At 36.1% G+C, this 17,228-nt stretch overlaps 1 protein-coding gene across 1 annotated transcript in view; it reads left to right on the top strand.

Moving 5' to 3' along the window:
• PAPSS1 (3'-phosphoadenosine 5'-phosphosulfate synthase 1) overlaps positions 1-17,228 on the top strand; it is a 40,755-nt gene that overhangs the window by 5,131 nt on the left and 18,396 nt on the right. The window contains exons 3-7 of the mRNA XM_035888925.1: positions 293-431; positions 2,541-2,659; positions 10,098-10,211; positions 12,168-12,279; positions 15,357-15,562. Of these exons, the coding sequence (XP_035744818.1) occupies positions 293-431; positions 2,541-2,659; positions 10,098-10,211; positions 12,168-12,279; positions 15,357-15,562 (690 nt within the window). The remainder of the gene's footprint in view (positions 1-292; positions 432-2,540; positions 2,660-10,097; positions 10,212-12,167; positions 12,280-15,356; positions 15,563-17,228) is intronic.

The following is a 17,228-nucleotide window of genomic DNA, read 5'->3' as shown; positions in this document are numbered from 1 at the left end:
TGGGTTTGGGGGGGGTGGGGTTTTTTTTTTGTTTTTGTTTTTTTTTTTTTTAAATAAATGAGGCTAATGTAAGATAGCTCAGATTTTCATGTCAGCTTTTACCATGTGATGAGCTGTAGCCAAACTGATGTAGCTTGCAGGGCATCAGTTGACCAAGTCATGTTTATTTTTCAAAATTTGAAATCTTGTTTACATTTTACTATCAGCTTCTTTAAAATGAACTTTGAAAGCAGAAAGACAATAGCAATATGTGGGTACAATATTTTAGGGTTTTTTTTCTGTTTTCTTTCAGGATCGTAATAATGCCAGACGAATTCATGAAGGGGCAAGTTTGCCTTTTTTTGAAGTATTTGTGGATGCTCCATTGCATGTCTGTGAGCAGAGAGATGTTAAAGGACTCTATAAGAAAGCCAGGGCTGGAGAAATTAAAGGTGAACCTAGATGTAGTCATATCCTTTCTACATAAGTGAAACATTGGTGTAATTTGACTCCACGTAAGTGGATGTGCTCAAGTCTGAGTGTACCACTCTTAAAAGCAGCATAGACTGGGGACAGGACCGAGCAGAAACTGGGATTGAGTTCTAGCTCATACAACTGACTAGTTAAACGCACAGGACAGTAAAAGTGCAAAACTGGCTATCCTCACATTGAAAAACCTTGAGCAGATTACATGGTTTTTATTGCAAGGTCTTATGATTGAGGATCAGTCTATCTTTATGTATCCATTGACTGGTTAAAAAAGAACGTGATTCTCTCTAAAGTCTATAAAGAGTTGCATTAATAAGAGTTACTAACTTCTTCCAGAAAGTAAAGCATGATCACCATCTGTCTTGTAAAGACCATTAAGAACTCTTCTGAAGAGACTGACTTTTCTTTTGAAATTAGGGTTCTATGCTAGTACCCATGAAAATTATTTCCTATCCCCAGCGTCAGATCAAGACTTAAGTACAGCCTGCAATAAAAAAAAGCTTCAACATGTGATCACTCATTGCAAGTATTGTTTCAATTGCTTCTTTGCTCTGTGTTACATTATAGTTTGCAGAGGTTGACAACAGCGTTTTCTACCTATAAGCAGCTTTTAAAGTAAACACTTTCAGGGACTAAGTTTGCAGATGCTGTAATTGTGAACTCGCCATTAATCAAAAGTTATATAAAATTCAAGAAATCTAAGACATTCCATGTGACTGGTTGCTTGATACTTCTAGTACTACCGAATATATCATGTGAAGACCAGGAATAAATAAGGCTGAACTAAATTTCCTCAGAATCAAAGCAAGATGGCTTGAGATAGCGCAATACAAAGATACAGTTCTGTGCAGAATCCTTATTTGTGCTGTAAAAGTGCTTGTGGTGTCCTTAAAGTCGTGCTGTCCTTAAACTTTTGTTAATTTTACAAGCCCCACAATGGAATTGTGTTACTTTAGAAGTGGTAGTGAGGTATACAGTGTCTGACTAAGCTACAAGTGGCTTTAGCAGTAGCTGTATCTTTTGCCCTATCTGATATATGAAGAATTAAAATTAAATGAACTTGCCTGTTCACAAGGAATGTCAGCAACTGTTATCTTTCTTTTCTCTGGCAATGGTAACAGGACACTTTCTTTGCTCCCTATTCCCACTCCTCCAGTAATCAGATACTTTAAGTCTACAGTTTTTGAAACAAATATCGGCCCTTCTTTATCACATGGGGTACTGCAGCAATTGATCTTTTTCTTAGATGGAGAATTAAGCTACTCATTTTGAGAGTATTTAAGTCTGAAGTGAAAAACTCAAGTTTCAATGTTTGCATTTGCAATTGTAGAGGATGCAGATGTTCAGTTGCTCTAGCCCAGCTGATACTTTTGCTGCAGATCTGACTTGTAGTGCTTACATGCTTTGCCTTTGGGCTTGATTTTTTTCCTTTTTGTTTATGCATGATTATTCAGAATCTTCTCTGTTTCAAAGCAGATTGCTAGCTAAGTAGGCCAGAACAGGTGTCACTGGTAGCTTGTGCAGTCTGTGACACCAGTTATAATAACTACAATGAACACACACATCTACCTTACATTAACAGCTATCTTAAGATGGGTGTGTTATCTAAACTAATGTAATAGGCATTGTAATTCCTTAATCTTCAGAGTACTTCTCAGTGGCATGAGTGTAAAATTATATATATATACTGGTTGTTTAACATCAGGGTTTGTGTGGGGAAAAAAACCCCCATCAGGACAGCTGATGGATGACTAACTGGCTTGATGTGCACAGTTTTTCTGCCACTACTCCTTTATTCATGGTATAAATGAAATAACTTCACCAACAAAAATGTGCTATGTATGTGCTGCAGAATGCTGAAGTTTGATGCAGTCATGTAGTAGGATTAGCAGATGGTTTGATAAAGAAAAAAACCTGTTGATTTCCCTAAGAAATCCTGTATTAAGGAAGTTAAAACTCAGTGCTCTTGCCTGCTGTGTTGGTTTATATCTAGAAAACTGTCTGTGAACAATGTTAAAATGGAGTCATCTTTTGGAAAAAGTCATTTAAGATTTTTGTCTTATGTTCTGTAGGTTTTACTGGGATTGACTCAGAGTATGAGAAACCAGAATCCCCAGAGCTTGTGCTGAAAACTGATTCCTGTGATGTTAATGATTGTATACAACAAGTTGTGGAACTTCTTCAAGAGAGGGTGAGCAGAAATGCAGATATATCTTAGTAACTTTTTTCAAAGCATTTGTGGCTGCAATCTGAATGTATGTGCTTGGAAAAGCAGAGACAGTTTTAAGAGTTAAGGGCTTACACATTTTTAAATTCTAGCTTTTAAACTTGTCCTATTGTATGTTTCCTCTTTAAACCTAAACATTACAACAACATTGATCTCTAAGTGAAATAAGATTTGGACAAGTGGAAAATTAATTTTTATTAATTATCATAACTGATAACTGGAAGGGAGAGAAGGCTGCCTCATTTGTTACAGAATCAATGATGAATGATGACTTTAAAATTGTTTGCTAGCATTTGCAAGAGTCTGAAATATTTTTTGTCTTTGTAGTATACAAATTAATATATACTACAGATGTGAAGAGACAGGAATGCACTTTCAGCTGGCTTAAATAGGGGCTGCTGTGGTTGTGCCTGGCTTTCCTTGTTTCCGCTGTTTTTCTTGCACTACTAAAAGTGGTCCTGCAATTGTGTAACGACCAGTTCAGGAAGCTGATCTTCTTGACATGGCTGAGTTGAGTTAATCGTTTGTAGCTTCTGAGAAGGTAGCTCTCTCTCCTCATTCATGCTTGCAATCTACACCATTGCTTTTGAAGCTGCTGGGCTTCCTCCTGTTGTCTGAAAGTTGGATTCAGCTCATTAACCAACCTAAAAAAACCCAAACACAAAACCAAAAAAACCCATAAAGAAACAAACAAAAAAACCCCAACAAATAACCCACACAAAACAAAACAGACAGACAAAAAATCCAAACTCTAAACTCGCTAAAAGTGAAGGCAGCCATGAGATGGCTTCATCCTCTCTCAACCATACCCCCAGAATTTGCTAATCTTCATGTAGAAGAAATTTGTCTCCTTACATTTTTATCTATAGTCAGTGGGCAGTGGGATGACATTTCAGACAATTATTTTAATTTAGATAATATAGCAGGCAATTGTTCATGTATTTTTGTGAGGTGGATGTTCTGGAAATTTAGGGTGTAGGCCGTAGCTTGAGTAAAGCTCCATGAAGTGTTGGACTTGGTACAGGCAAAAGACGTCAGCATATAGCCAGCAGGGAGTTACTTTTAACCCTCTGTGCCAGTACAGCTCTGGAGAGATTTAGTCTCTTGTATCTTAATTTTCAAGAAAACTCTGTTAATAGATTACTGCTTGCTCAAGGTTGCTCAGGGGATAAGACAAGGCAGAAAACCACAGCAGAATTCTAGATTTTTATTCTAATGCCATTCTGAATATTTTTTGGAAGAATGAAGGGAAGCTCTGTGTAGGAGTCCTACCTATGGGAGGTGGCAGTTCCTGACTGTGGGAGGCCCTGCACCTCCTGCTCAGAACAATTCAATACATTTCATAATTGTAGAAACCAATGTCATGTGTACCAAGGTAGTGATCCCCAAAGTCTTGCATTAGTACACTTGGTACACAGTGCTGATTGCTGGCTCCTGGCCCAGTCAGCTTTGCCCTGTCCTTTGCTTAGGGCACATTTTACCACTGGTGGTTTGTTTTTTGTTTGGTTTTTTTTTTTCTTTGTAGACAACAGTATCATGAATGCCAAGATACCTCAGCGGTTGCTTACTTCAGTGAGGGACAATGAAACCAAGGCATGGCTGAACAGGCATGTCTTGTTCTCAGGCCATATTAATACAGTGGTATCTTGAGAATATAATTTCTGTAGGTTTCCTTTAGGTGGAACAAGCCGTGTCTGTGGTGTTCTTTAATAATCCATTGTGATTAGTAAAGAAAAAGACCGTAGGCCAGTAACAGTAAAAATAATTTGGGGTGGGTTTTTTTTTGTTTCAATAGCTGTGAAAAACTTTGGGAAGAATTCTGCTCAAAGTATTGCTCATCCTTGAATTTCAAGGACTGTTTTTTACTAGATGGCTGGAAATTATAAATATGCGTTGAGAGAGAAGTAGAGATATATACACACATATATGTTTGTTAAACAAGAATTTGAAATATTGTTTCATAGGTGGTGGAATTATTTGGTTCTTAGAATTTTTTATAATATTTGAAAAGAACCCTGAAACAAATTTATCAGGTGTTTTCCAAAAAATTATGCAATCCTTTATGGAAGAAAAAGGGAGGTAACCATACAGAAATAGGAGTAATAAGCAGCTGTTGAATCTGGAAAGAACTTGTGTGGTGTAACTCGGTTTTGAGGGTCACCTGGTTTGGTTTCTTTGCATGTAAATGCAACAGATGCTTCAAGTTCTTTTTAGGGACCTAGAATGCAAGGTACACTGCTTGCACACTTTTTTTCCCAGTCAGAAATGCTTATGTGGCTTTTAAGCTTGATAAATTTGGCTTTCAGTCTGCTGGTATTTTCCACTGGAGTCAGACAAGCCTAGTGCAGGTGTTTGGCTGTAAAGATTTCATTGGTTTTGTTCTTCTTTCTCCTGTCAACAAATACAGCTGATCTAGCCCATTGCACAAAGTTTGTATTTCCTTACTATGGAATAAGTTCAATAATTAGCCATGAAAATATTTTCTGAAGAAGTTATAGCTCTGGAATGTTAAGGAAGTGCAAAAGTGTACAAGGAAAGGGTTGCATTTCCAGCAGATAACTTTAAACTTTTAGGTACCTTTATATAAATGTCCCATTCTTAGGGACATCAGCTTATGGCAGCTCTGCTAATACCACCCCTAAACTGGAATCTGATTATGTACTTCTACTATTTAGATCAATCTGCTGTGAGTGTATGTATAAACTTTCTGGCCCTTCTTCCATCTCTCACCCATCCCTCAACAGTTAGAGCCAAGTTCTTATCTAAGCTTAGCATTATACCTGTATTTGGGAAGGTGGTCCTCATGGTATCTTATTGTACTGATTTTCTGGCTATATTCACACAGTTCCCCACAACTGTATTCAAATTCTGTTTTTTGGAGCGGTGAGAATTTGGAGCAGAGTAGAAGTTAGGGGTTGTTCTTTGTTATTGTGGTTTATAAGGTCAGTCTTTTTTTTTTTTTTTTTTTTTTTTTGTTTAAGATGTGAAGCTTGAGGCTGGTGATTGCTGGCAAATATGCATAAATGGATTCTGCTGTTCTGTACATCTGGGGTTTGTTTTTGTTTCTTGTTTTTACCTCAAATTATGCTGCAGCCATCACTGTAACAGCACAATGATTCTCTCTGCAGCAAAGTTCTCAATCTCATCTAGTTCCTCATTATTCACTTATCAAAAATTTTACAATAAAGAATATTCTGTGTGATCACCTTGGTCATCAACATGAATTGCAGCAGGCTCCAAAGCATATTTCAGTATTTTTTTTTTTTATTGAGAAACTTGCAAACATGTAAGCTTAGTATTTGTAATATCTGTAACATTCATGTAGAGCCAGCATTACAGGTCTTCAGCCCACTTTTTCATTATTTAACTGTAAATTAGGCACTCTGGAATATATTTGATGCAATTAATTATACCCAGCTGCTAGCTGGGTACAGAATCATTATTTTACATGAAACTTTCTTCCTGCCTCCTCCTGTTTTCAAAATCATTTTAACAGAAAATTTGTATGAATACAATTGTTATTTGTTTGGATGCAGTGTTCAAATACCTACAGCAAAAGGTGGTTGGATGGGACAAACTGGGATTCATAAGACAAAGTGCAGACCATGGGGATTTTATAAATGGTTTACAATGCTGCAAGTAAACATTTGTATGACATAGGCTACTATGACATTGACTTGCAGCATATGTACCTTTTAACTTTGATATATGCTGACATTGTGTGGAATAACTCACCTTCTTGATAAGTAAACAAAGTATCACTCTTCCTAAGATGTGAGGATACCAGAGAACTGAAATAAATTGTTCAGCATTATAAAAAATTTGTCAGCCTTATGAAAACATGCGCCCATGCAGCAAAGGCGGCCAACTGCATACTGTACTGTAATAAAAAGAGCATAACCAGCAGGTTGAGAGAAGCAATTCTGCTGTTTTATGTTGCACCTGTGAGGCCTTATGTGGATACCGTGTCCAGGTTTGTGTCCTTCTCCCTCACCCAGTAGCAGACAGGCATTGATGTACTAGAGTGAGTTGACTGGAAAGCCACCAAGGTGGTCAGGGGCTGGAGCACATTGCTGTACAAGGAGAGGCTGAGGGAACCTGGACTTTTTAAGCCTGGAGAAGAGGCTAAAGGAGGTCTTGTTGCTGTTTCTAGCACTCGAATGGGAGGATATAGAGAAGACTTCATGAAGACTTTTCTCAGAGGCGCACAAGGGTAGAATGAGGGGCAACAGACATGAGTTGAAACACGGGAAATTCAAACTAGGCATAGGGGAAGAAAACCTTTCACGATAAAGATGGTCAAATATTAGAACAAGTTGCCCTGAGAGTTTGCGGATGCTCCATCCTTGGAAATATTCAAAACTAGATTGGCCAAGTTTCTGAGCAGCCTGCTGTACTGGGACTATTTTGAGCAGGAGGCTGGACTCTAGGCCTCCAGAGGCCTCTCTGTGATTCTGTGATAGGGCTAGTAGTTATTTTGGAATTTTGGAATTGTTATTAAAAAAGAAGCTTCAGTTACACTGAATTGTGTAATCATTAAAATACTGTGATGGTGTAGTTTTTCTTATTTCTTTGCTTTCTTTTGTTTTTAACTTCTGTATTCTGGGAAAAGGCACAGACAAAGTTTTGGTTCAGAGCTATTCTATGTTAATTGCAGAGGCTCTGATTAGGCAACAATCATCCAGCTAGATCTGCTGACTGATAGGTTTGGATGAGTGTTTCCTAGATGCTTTCAGTCAAAATTATAGATTGTTATAGATGTACTGTGTAAGTGAAACATAACTTATTTTGACCAAAACTAGTGTATAAAGGGCCTCTTTACACACTTGAGAGAAACAGCAGTAAATGGCTGGGGTCAGAAATTCTTCTTTGGCATAAGAGGAAGAGTGTTTCTACAGCTCAAGTGAATTTAAAGCATGATAGAATACAACTGACAGTCAAAGAGGAGGCCCTCAGTCTCTAAAATCGTACCTCTCTCTGTTAAGATCATGGCTGTCATTCCACTTTTCAATTTTCCCTGTACTTAAAGTACTGACAAATTCCCCGCAAGCTGTAGCTACCAAAACTTCAGTGATTATAGTCAAGCAAATACTTCTGTTTGTTTTTTCCTTATATAAATAGTTCAGTGGCCTCACACCTCATTTAACATGAAGTTATAAGACTAGTCGTTCAGTAATTTAAGTTGGATGTCACTTATGAATGCCTGAAGGCCCTTTCCTTACAGACTGTTGAGGTTGTTGGATAGCATCAGCAAAGAACCTACCACCACAGTCTGATGAGGCACATTCCCATAAAGCATCTATTTTATGTTTTTGTTATTTATATGAATGCATTGAGAAATAATAAATGTTGAGGAGTATTGTGTAAGTTGTCTTTTGGTAGAATGAACCTTTGAGTGAAGTTACTACCTTAAAGTGGTCACTAGATGGCTTGCTAGCCTGACATTTTCCTAAAATTCATACAGTTTAACCTATGCGTTGCTTTTGCTGCTGTTTTATTTGGTTTGTTGTTTTGGTTTTTTTTAATCCAAGATGGTTTTTTAAATACCATTTTTATGTCTGTAAGGGAATCTAGGTTTACTAATCCTACAAATTCTCTAAATGTCTCAGTGTTGCTAGAACTGTCTTCAAGCTATTTATATCCTTATAATGAGGTAGGTTGTTGACAGAAACTGCATTGTAAAACCTTTGTTTTCTCCATTGTTTTCCCATTAGTGGGACACTAAAAACAGGATAATATTTGAAGAGACTTTTTTAATAGGCACATTTATCTTAAGCTTTTGATGGTTTGTAAAATTAGGACATTCTAGCATGGTAATGAAGTAGGGCCCAGAGGGGAATCTTCTGTGAAGCAGCATAATGGGTACTCAGTCATTATACTTTGGTTGTAAGGTCTGCTGTTCTTTGCAGCAGGCAATACCTTTGATTCTGGGCTTATTGCTGTGGCAGGACCCTGCTGCATCTCTCCTAGGCTGCAATGCTGCTGCTCAGGCAGAGATAATAGAAGGCAGGTTTTGCCTAACTTACTGTCTAATACAATCAGCTTCCCAAATGATGTGTGATATGTAATGGGCTGAGATTTTCCTTATAAAACACAATTTCTAAATACTAGTTTAATTTGTTTTCCTTGTATTTGTCTTTGCAGGTGTAAACTAAGTAACAGCCAGTGAGACTCACCACATATTTTTACTCCTGCAGTAATTTTATCTTTATCACTTGCTTCCATCATCCCAATCCCTTTGTTTTACTTTCCATGGAGGTAGTGCCTAATGTCTGATAAATGCTTTAAAATGCTTGGGCAAACTTTGTGTTTCCTACAGGCATACCTGTTTACTCTGGGCTGCATATACTGGAAAAATAAAGATAATTAATTTATTCTTGTTATGGGTCTGTATATACTTAGCTGTAAGGGTGAGTTTTTTCCTCAGGAATTAAAGCATTACTTTATAAAAGTTTCCAAAACTGAAACTGTTTTAAAAAGAACTGTCAGCTGCTTTTTTTTTTTTTTTTTTTTGCTACTGAATATCACTGGAACATTTGACTTGGTTTTGACATTTTACACCATCCTTTGACAGAGGAGGCTCATGATGGCCTTCTCCTTTCTCCCTTTTTTTAAAAAAATTATGCTTTTATCCTTATATTCATATCTTGTGAGATATTTAAGGCCTTGAGTCTTGAGCATCGTGGAGTGAGAATGTCTTGTTTGAAATGCATGGAGAAAAATGAATTTTTATTTTTTTTTTTTTTACTAAAAAGCTGATATTCTGTGGTATTCTGGTTATAAAATGAGATTTCATTTCATTGCATATATCTATGCGCAGATGGCCTCACGTTTAGATATTTGGAGTGTTAGTATATAGATTAGGATACTGGTGTTATGTCATTAGCTGTAATACATTTAATTTGTACTTCCATTTTAATCACTTTCAGTTGACAAAGATTTTTTTTTTTAACCTCCATATTGCCACTTCTAAAGTATGTTGTATAGTGAATGACTTAAATTTATAAATACTCAGTCTCTAAAACTTTACTTCTTTAGCAAGTATAAAAGCATAGTCTTCCTTTCTGCTGTAGATATTGTAGGTTGTAGGCATTAATAAGTCATAAAAACTGCACTTAATTCAATAGTTAAATATTAACTAAATGTTATATAGGGTACTTCAGGTTTAGAAAAAAAATCTCTTGTCAGAATGTTTCACTTTTAGTTACTCAAGCCAGCAGCTTGGCAAGCAATATATCATAATCTTCAAACAGTGCGGGTTTTTAAATGAGTAAAAATTGCTTAATGAATAAACTCTTGCTAGAGAGTAGTGCGAAATTAGAATTTTCCTTCTTGACCATGTGTTCAGTGTTCGAGAAGCATTCTGAGCACACACTAAGTTCTGTTTATTCCTTTTATACAGGACATTGTACCAGTGGATGCCTCTTATGAGGTGAAGGAGCTTTATGTGCCAGAAAACAAGCTGCAGTTAGCCAAAACTGATGCTGAGTCTCTGTTAACCTTGGAAATAAATAAGGTATTGTGTGTTCAGTTGTCTCATTGCTGAAGTTGACAGTCTAATCTGTTGCTAATCGGAAGTAGATATAGTTGAAATACCTGTACTGGTTACAGAATGTATCTCAATATACTTTTTCCCTCTTTTCTTGAGAGAAATCACAGCATCTGTGTTTTCTTTGATCATTTACTTTCAATTGATAACAATTGAATCTTCATAATTTCGTGAATAATGTCTGGTATAGTCTTGCTTAGTTTATCAGAAGCCTGGAGATTAATTTTATAATTACTTGCTCTCATGCCACCTCCTACCCCCCATATCCATGGACTAAACAATGCCTGGCATGTCTTGTGTAAGTAGTTGTTTCTAGAGGAATTGCTAACTTAGTTTTAAATTTTACTTACACAAGCCATTTTATTTTGAATTTTAATGACCTGAAAAATATGAGGAAATCAGTTACTGCTGCTTGATTCTCCTTGCTGGTAACTTTCAGCTGAACAATAGTAACCTAGTATATCAGGCTCAAACAGTTGCAAACTTAAGCCTACAGAGAGATGATCAGATCTATTTTATTGGTTTTTTTCTGGTTAGAACATATTCATGCCACTTTTCTGGCTTCCAGCAGAGAAAATGTCAAAAAGCATGGATCAACTTGATCAACTCTGTTCTTATTTTCATTAAATGCATTATTTTCCAACTCAGATAAATTAGACAGAGCTAATTCTGGTCACGTTTCTGTCCTTCCTCATCTTTTCTAAAGAACTAGGCCTAAACACAGATACAATGCATGTGTGTTTTCATTGGCTTTTTCACAGTATTGCTAGAACTTAAAGCTAAGCATTAGACTTATGAGCTGACTATGCTCAGAGTTGAGCATCTGCAGTGAGTAATTTGACTTAAAGGATTGAGATGACATACTAAGCACTAAATTAAATAGTTTTAAAATTTGCCTAGCCTTCTACTACTAATAAATTTTAACACTTCCTTTCACTGCATCTTACTAGATTCCTTTCACATATGTGTCTGTAAAACTATTTATTGCTTTGAGGAATAAATATTTAAAGTCACCATTATTAAATTTCTGTAGTGTCCCATTCTAAATTGCTCCCTATCTAGAAAAACAAATCCTTTCCCCCTCCACCTCCAACCAGTGGTTTGTTAAATATCGAGCAAGTATATAACATAATCTTGGGAGGAAAATGTGTGTTGTACTTACCTCAGCATAAATTAAACAGTGTAATAAAATTAGTCATGCTCTTTGCAAAAGAGACTTGCACAAGCAAAGCCTGTCCTTTGCAAAGGCTTGACCAAGTCTTAGTAATGCACATGCAGAAATAATAGAGGCCACACACTAAGTAATAGTGTGACAGTTTAAATGCTAAGGAAGGAAATTCCCTGTAAGCTGATACCTCAAACTAAAATAAGTACTAGTCCCGAGACAATTTTACTTGTGGATTGTCTCACTAGTTTCTGCAATAAAGTTTTTCCTTCTAATCTGTTTTAAAGTTAGGACTCTTAATATTCACCCCCATAATTCTGATATTTTTGTGGTAATTGTATGTGGTGTTTTGCTTGTTTTCTTTTTTTACTTCTTGGTTAACTTGCTTTGTTAAAAAAAATAAATGCAAGTAGGACTCTAATTCTGTTGAGCTTTATCAAACACTTACAAATAAAGTTTGTTGTTGCGGGATTTTTTGTTTGTTGGTTTGTTTTTTTAACACATAGAAATTTGATCTAGTACAAGGACTGGAAAATAGCCAAAAATCTGAACAGTGAGGAACAAGTTGTTCTTTTTTTTTCTTACTTGTAGAAACTTTGAATTCTTTGTGAATAAAAACTGTAATACTGAGAAATCTTCCATTTATACTGTTCTGCATTTTATGCGTAAATCATGATCTATTATGATTAATACCTGATGTCAGTCATTAAGCAACAACTTTTATCTGTTCTAAGTCTATTTCTCCATTTCTTTCCAAGGTGGATATGCAATGGGTGCAAGTGCTAGCAGAAGGTTGGGCAACACCCTTGAATGGCTTTATGAGAGAGAGAGAATACCTACAGTGCCTTCATTTTGACTGTCTCCTTGATGGTAGGGTAAAACTTACCATTTATAAAATTGAGCAAACTAATCCTGCTTCTAAAATATTGTTGATGCTTTGCTTCTCAGTGGTAGTGTGGTAATGAATTATCAGGCTTATGCACAACCTGGGGTAAGAGAATAGGATATTACAATCATCAGTTTTAAACTTGATGTCTTTATTCCTTTTATACCTACCATCGTGTTAGAGTTTGAATGTCTTGTCTTTTTGCCTTTACAAATTGTATTTTTCAAATGTTTTCATTTCTGAAAAAAATTTAAACCTGAAATCCACATTTGTAATTTGTTTTGAAGAAATCGATTTTAGAATTCGGAATTGCAATTTAATTGCTGTTCAGCTTTGTATGCCGAAAGATTGGTTCCATAATAGTAATGAAGGAAAGGACAACAAACTGACGAGTGCTGGAGCTATTGCAAGTATGAAATCAGAATTTGAGGAGGTGGCTTGAGTATGGACAACTGTCACATGTAATTGAATTACTATGACTTAGTAATTATCCTGAGATTTAAACTAATATATTTTATGTTGCATTCCCAATTGGCTAAGAGCAAGCATTAGTTAAGGTAGTCAGCAAGTAATAACATCCTCAGTTTTTGGAATTTGACTGTGATCCTCTGTCATTTTTTATTTATTCCTTTTTGAAGGCTCTGTTTTACTTCAGCCTTATAGGGTTTTTTGCACTCTCTATATCAGAACGGGATAGTAAAAATTCCTGTCTCCCTATTTCCTTCTGCATTATTCTTCTCTTACTGGAGACCCAATAGCAGAAAAAAGAAGTCACTCATCTTTCAATTCTATGATCCAGACATCAGTTGTCCCTCTTATCTTTTCTAGTTCCCTTTTCTATAAGTCTCTCAGATACTATCCTAGGCAACATAATGCCATCTCATTATTTTGGATGATCTAAAGTCTGCAGTATCATTTTGGACTGCTAGTTTTATTTTCATTCCATTTGCCTTCTGTGTTTCCATCCGGGTGAAACATACTCTGCAGATGGCATGCTATGCATTCAACTGCTAAAATATCTTGTAGCTTCTTATTCTGCCTTGTAGTCTTCTGTAAATCAGATTTTTTTTTTTATAAGGCTTTTTAAGACCTCGTACAGGCGAGTGCTTCAGACATGGCAAGTTTTTAAATAACTATAAGTTTTTAAACTTCTCTTGCAATTGTTTTTAGTACCTCATATATGCTGCAAAAATACGAGTAATGAAAAATAACGAGTAACTTATTGATGGAAACAATTTTCAGTCTTAAGCTTGAATAAAACAGTCATGTTCCTGTAGATGCTGCCATATTTCCTGTTCTTAGATATCTACTGCAACTCTTATGTATGAAAACGTTTTTTTAAAAATGTCATTGTCTTAAAGCTGCTTTGCTACTTGAACCAGTGGCAATGGTTAAGTCAAAACAAAATCCTGAAATTTTCCTCCCTGCTTGGTATGTTAGTTCTGGAGTCTCACAGCAGCAGTCATTTTCCAGCGTTTTGATTTTGAAGAGAGGGAAATGGTTTAATACCTGCAATGCATCTCATCCTTTGGGCTCTAAATGCAATGTTCATACTGACTGACTTCTACGTTGTGGAGATCAGTGCAGTTGTGTTGATATTCTCACTTTAAAACTTAAGTTATCTGAAATAGTCTCAAGTTGACACTGCTCATCTGTGACTTAACAAGCTCATTCCACTACCTTGCCTCAGTTTCTCATTTGTACAGTGGCTGAAGAAAGATGTCATAGATGTATTTATTATTGGTCACTGACAAAATTTTAATAATCAACAGGTTTGAGATCTCTTTCCAGTTTGAGATATTTATTTACTTGTTTGCAAAGCAAAATGATTTTTTTAATTATCAAGTTAGGGGTGGCACATCACCTTCTCTGTGACTGTTGCCAAGCTCAGTGATCTAGTTTCTTTGAAAATAAGTCTGAGCACTAGGACTGAACTTAGGAGAAGATGCATAGCAGGCTTTTCATTTTGCAATATGAAGGAAGGAGGGACCTATTTTTCTCTTAAACTTTTCATCCAGCTTCATAATTTTTAACTTCCTACCACACTTAAGGTAAAATTGAGAGAAGGTTATAAAAATATATTGCTCAAATAAAAGGGAAGTCAGCCTTATTTAGAGTCTTGGCCCCATTAAACCCAATAGCAAAACTGCCATTAACTTCAAGGGGCCCATGACTTTTCTCCTGGAGACCACCCAAAAGTTTTGCACTCTTTCAGCAAGTATATTCTCATTAGAATTTAAGCCTTTGTATGAGACTTACAGTATTTACTCCACTGGGTTTCTCAAATCTCACTCTTGGGGTCAAAAAAACCCAAGACTTCAAGCATCTAGCAGTGAAGTAAATGCTTAAAAATGAGGACCACACACAACCTTAAAGTTCAGATTCATTGGTTTAGTTTTAGAAGTAAAGTAGCTGGTAAGCTTTCAGCTGAACAAACTATGCAAAATGTCTGCCTGACTCAACAGTTTTTCTGAAATATATATGCTTGAATCTGAATATAGGTTTAAGTAAACTACAAAAGTCACCTTTTGAAATAGTTGAATTATATATGCTAACTTCTTGGGTAGATTTGGCTGCTTCTATTGCACTGAACTTTTCTTATGGACTGAAAGTATGGCTACCAAGAATGCTATTTCTTTTTTGTTCGTTATCTACTCCATTAGCAATCTTACCTAATATTTTAGACTGTGTGTTTAAAAATGCCAGTTGTGTATTTCTGCTTACTATGTAGCTTCTTGAACAAGATATGCATTTGAGGTCCCAAAAAAGTAGTATCCTCACATTCTAAATACTTGCATGCAGCTATAAACACTAGCTATTTTCAGTACTGTCCTTGCTCTTTCTCAAACCTCAGTGTTTATACATTTTTATAGCACACGTATCTTATGCAAGAGTTCGTTCTAAAAGTTGCTTTTAACTCCTGTTAAAATAAGTACTTGAACTACCTATTGTGTGATAAACATACAGCCTGGACTGTAACTGTTAGGAGGGTAGATTTTCATAATATTATTGATGACCGTTACTAAGGATAAGGGCTTTTTTTTTTTTCTTCACTCTGCAGGGGGAGTTATTAATCTGTCAGTGCCTATAGTGCTAACAGCTACTCAAGAAGACAAAGAAAGACTGGATGGGTGTACAGCAATTGCATTGGTGTATGAGGGTCGCCGTGTGGCTATTCTTCGCAATCCCGAATTCTACGAGCACAGGAAAGAGGAACGCTGTGCTAGACAATGGGGAACGACATGCAAGGAACATCCCTATATCAAGGTGTGTGTTTAAAAGTTGAAAATCTAGTCTTATTAGCTGTACTATTTGTGAAGCTGCAAATTAAGTGAAGCTGATATCTGTGACTGGTGTATTTCAACAGCAAAACTACTTTGAGAACTAATTAAAACGTTTGAGCAGAAATAAAGGTGACTTTTTTTTTTGTTCTATGCAGCTGTTGAATAGTCTGCACTTAGTGTGAAAATCTAATGTCAATATGTACACATGAAATGAATTTAGAATGTGCTGTAGAATCTGTGCTACAGAAAAGGGAACTTTGCCTTCTAGTGTATCTACAAAATATCCCTCTGTGTAGCCAGATGGATCATCAAAGCTCCTTAATCAGCAGGTATGTGCATTGTGAAGGCAAGAAAACTTCTATTCTGCCTGCATGTGGAGCACGTGAGAACTGCCTGGTTTAGATGCTTTTGAATAGGCCCTGTTCCTGGAGAGTTCATCGTTTAACTCTCTGGGGAGTTATTTCCCATCCATTGTGTTCAGTATGTTCTACTATGTTGACCGTATATATATGTCATACTGAATTCTAATTGTAACGTACTCATTGCAATGCCATGTTTGGTTTTGCAAGCTGATGTAAATGTTGCATCTTAGTTCTGCAGAGCCAAAATATGGGGGGGTTTTGCCCATTTGTCTCCATAGTATCTTTTTGTTTACAACTGTGACTTAAAATCAGATAAAAAGAAATAAAACAAATCTCAAATTATGAGCTTACTCTTAAAAAGGGAAAGCCTTTGATTTGTTCTAAAAGTATTGGTACGACTAATAGGTATACATACATGAAAACTGAATTTTTTGACTACTTTATTAATGTGTAATCAATTTTTTTATTAATGTGTGATGACATCCTTTTACTGATTGAAGTTGTATTCAGGAGTATATCTGGAGAAGGACATCTCCTGCTAGATACAAGTAAGAGTATTCTGGAAGATTTTCAAAGCCTTTGTGTTCTGTGCTGATGAACATAAGATTGCCCCTTTATTGAAAACTTAACAAAAAATTTAAGAAATTCTTAGAAAATCTCATGCAGACAAGATTCTAATGACTTGTTAGAATGCATTAGCAATTACAGAATGCCATGGCTGAAACTAATGTAGAAGATGAGGGACTATGTTCTTATGTCTGTAGTGGGGTGTATAGTAGTATCTTGACAGCGTATGAATGTGTGTATAATAGTATCATGACAGCACATGAATCTGGTGGCCCTTCTAAATTAATTGGAAATCTTTGGGTGCCTGAGAGTTACCGTAGTGCAGAGTTTTCTCATCTTCATATCTTTATCACATCTTCCCCCCGCCTTGGTAAGATGTCAAAGCCTGGCATTTTCCTTGGGAAGAGGGTGGTGACTGTAGCATCATTTAATACCAGCAGGTCCTCTATCTCAAAGTAAAAATAAATTGAAAAATCTACACTTAATTTTAACATCTTGGCTTGTGGGTTTGGTATGTAATGCCTCATGTTATATCAACATTTGTTGTCATCTTTAAATTGCATAAGGCTAAAAAATTATTGGAAATGTGTATGGAACTTGGAAGTTTTTGCTGGTTCCATTTTCAAAAGCAAAAGCATTCTCAGAAATTAACAATTTCTGGGTGATTTCTATGGCCAGTGCTTGAGTATGTTAAGCAGCTTGCCATAATTATTTTTTGAT

The sequence above is a fragment of the Egretta garzetta genome, unplaced genomic scaffold (assembly GCF_000687185.1).
Source record: "Egretta garzetta isolate BGI_Z169 unplaced genomic scaffold, ASM68718v1 scaffold41, whole genome shotgun sequence".
Taxonomy (NCBI): domain Eukaryota; kingdom Metazoa; phylum Chordata; class Aves; order Pelecaniformes; family Ardeidae; genus Egretta; species Egretta garzetta.
Note: the sequence above shows the minus strand (reverse complement) of the source record. Positions and strands in the feature narration are given on the sequence as shown.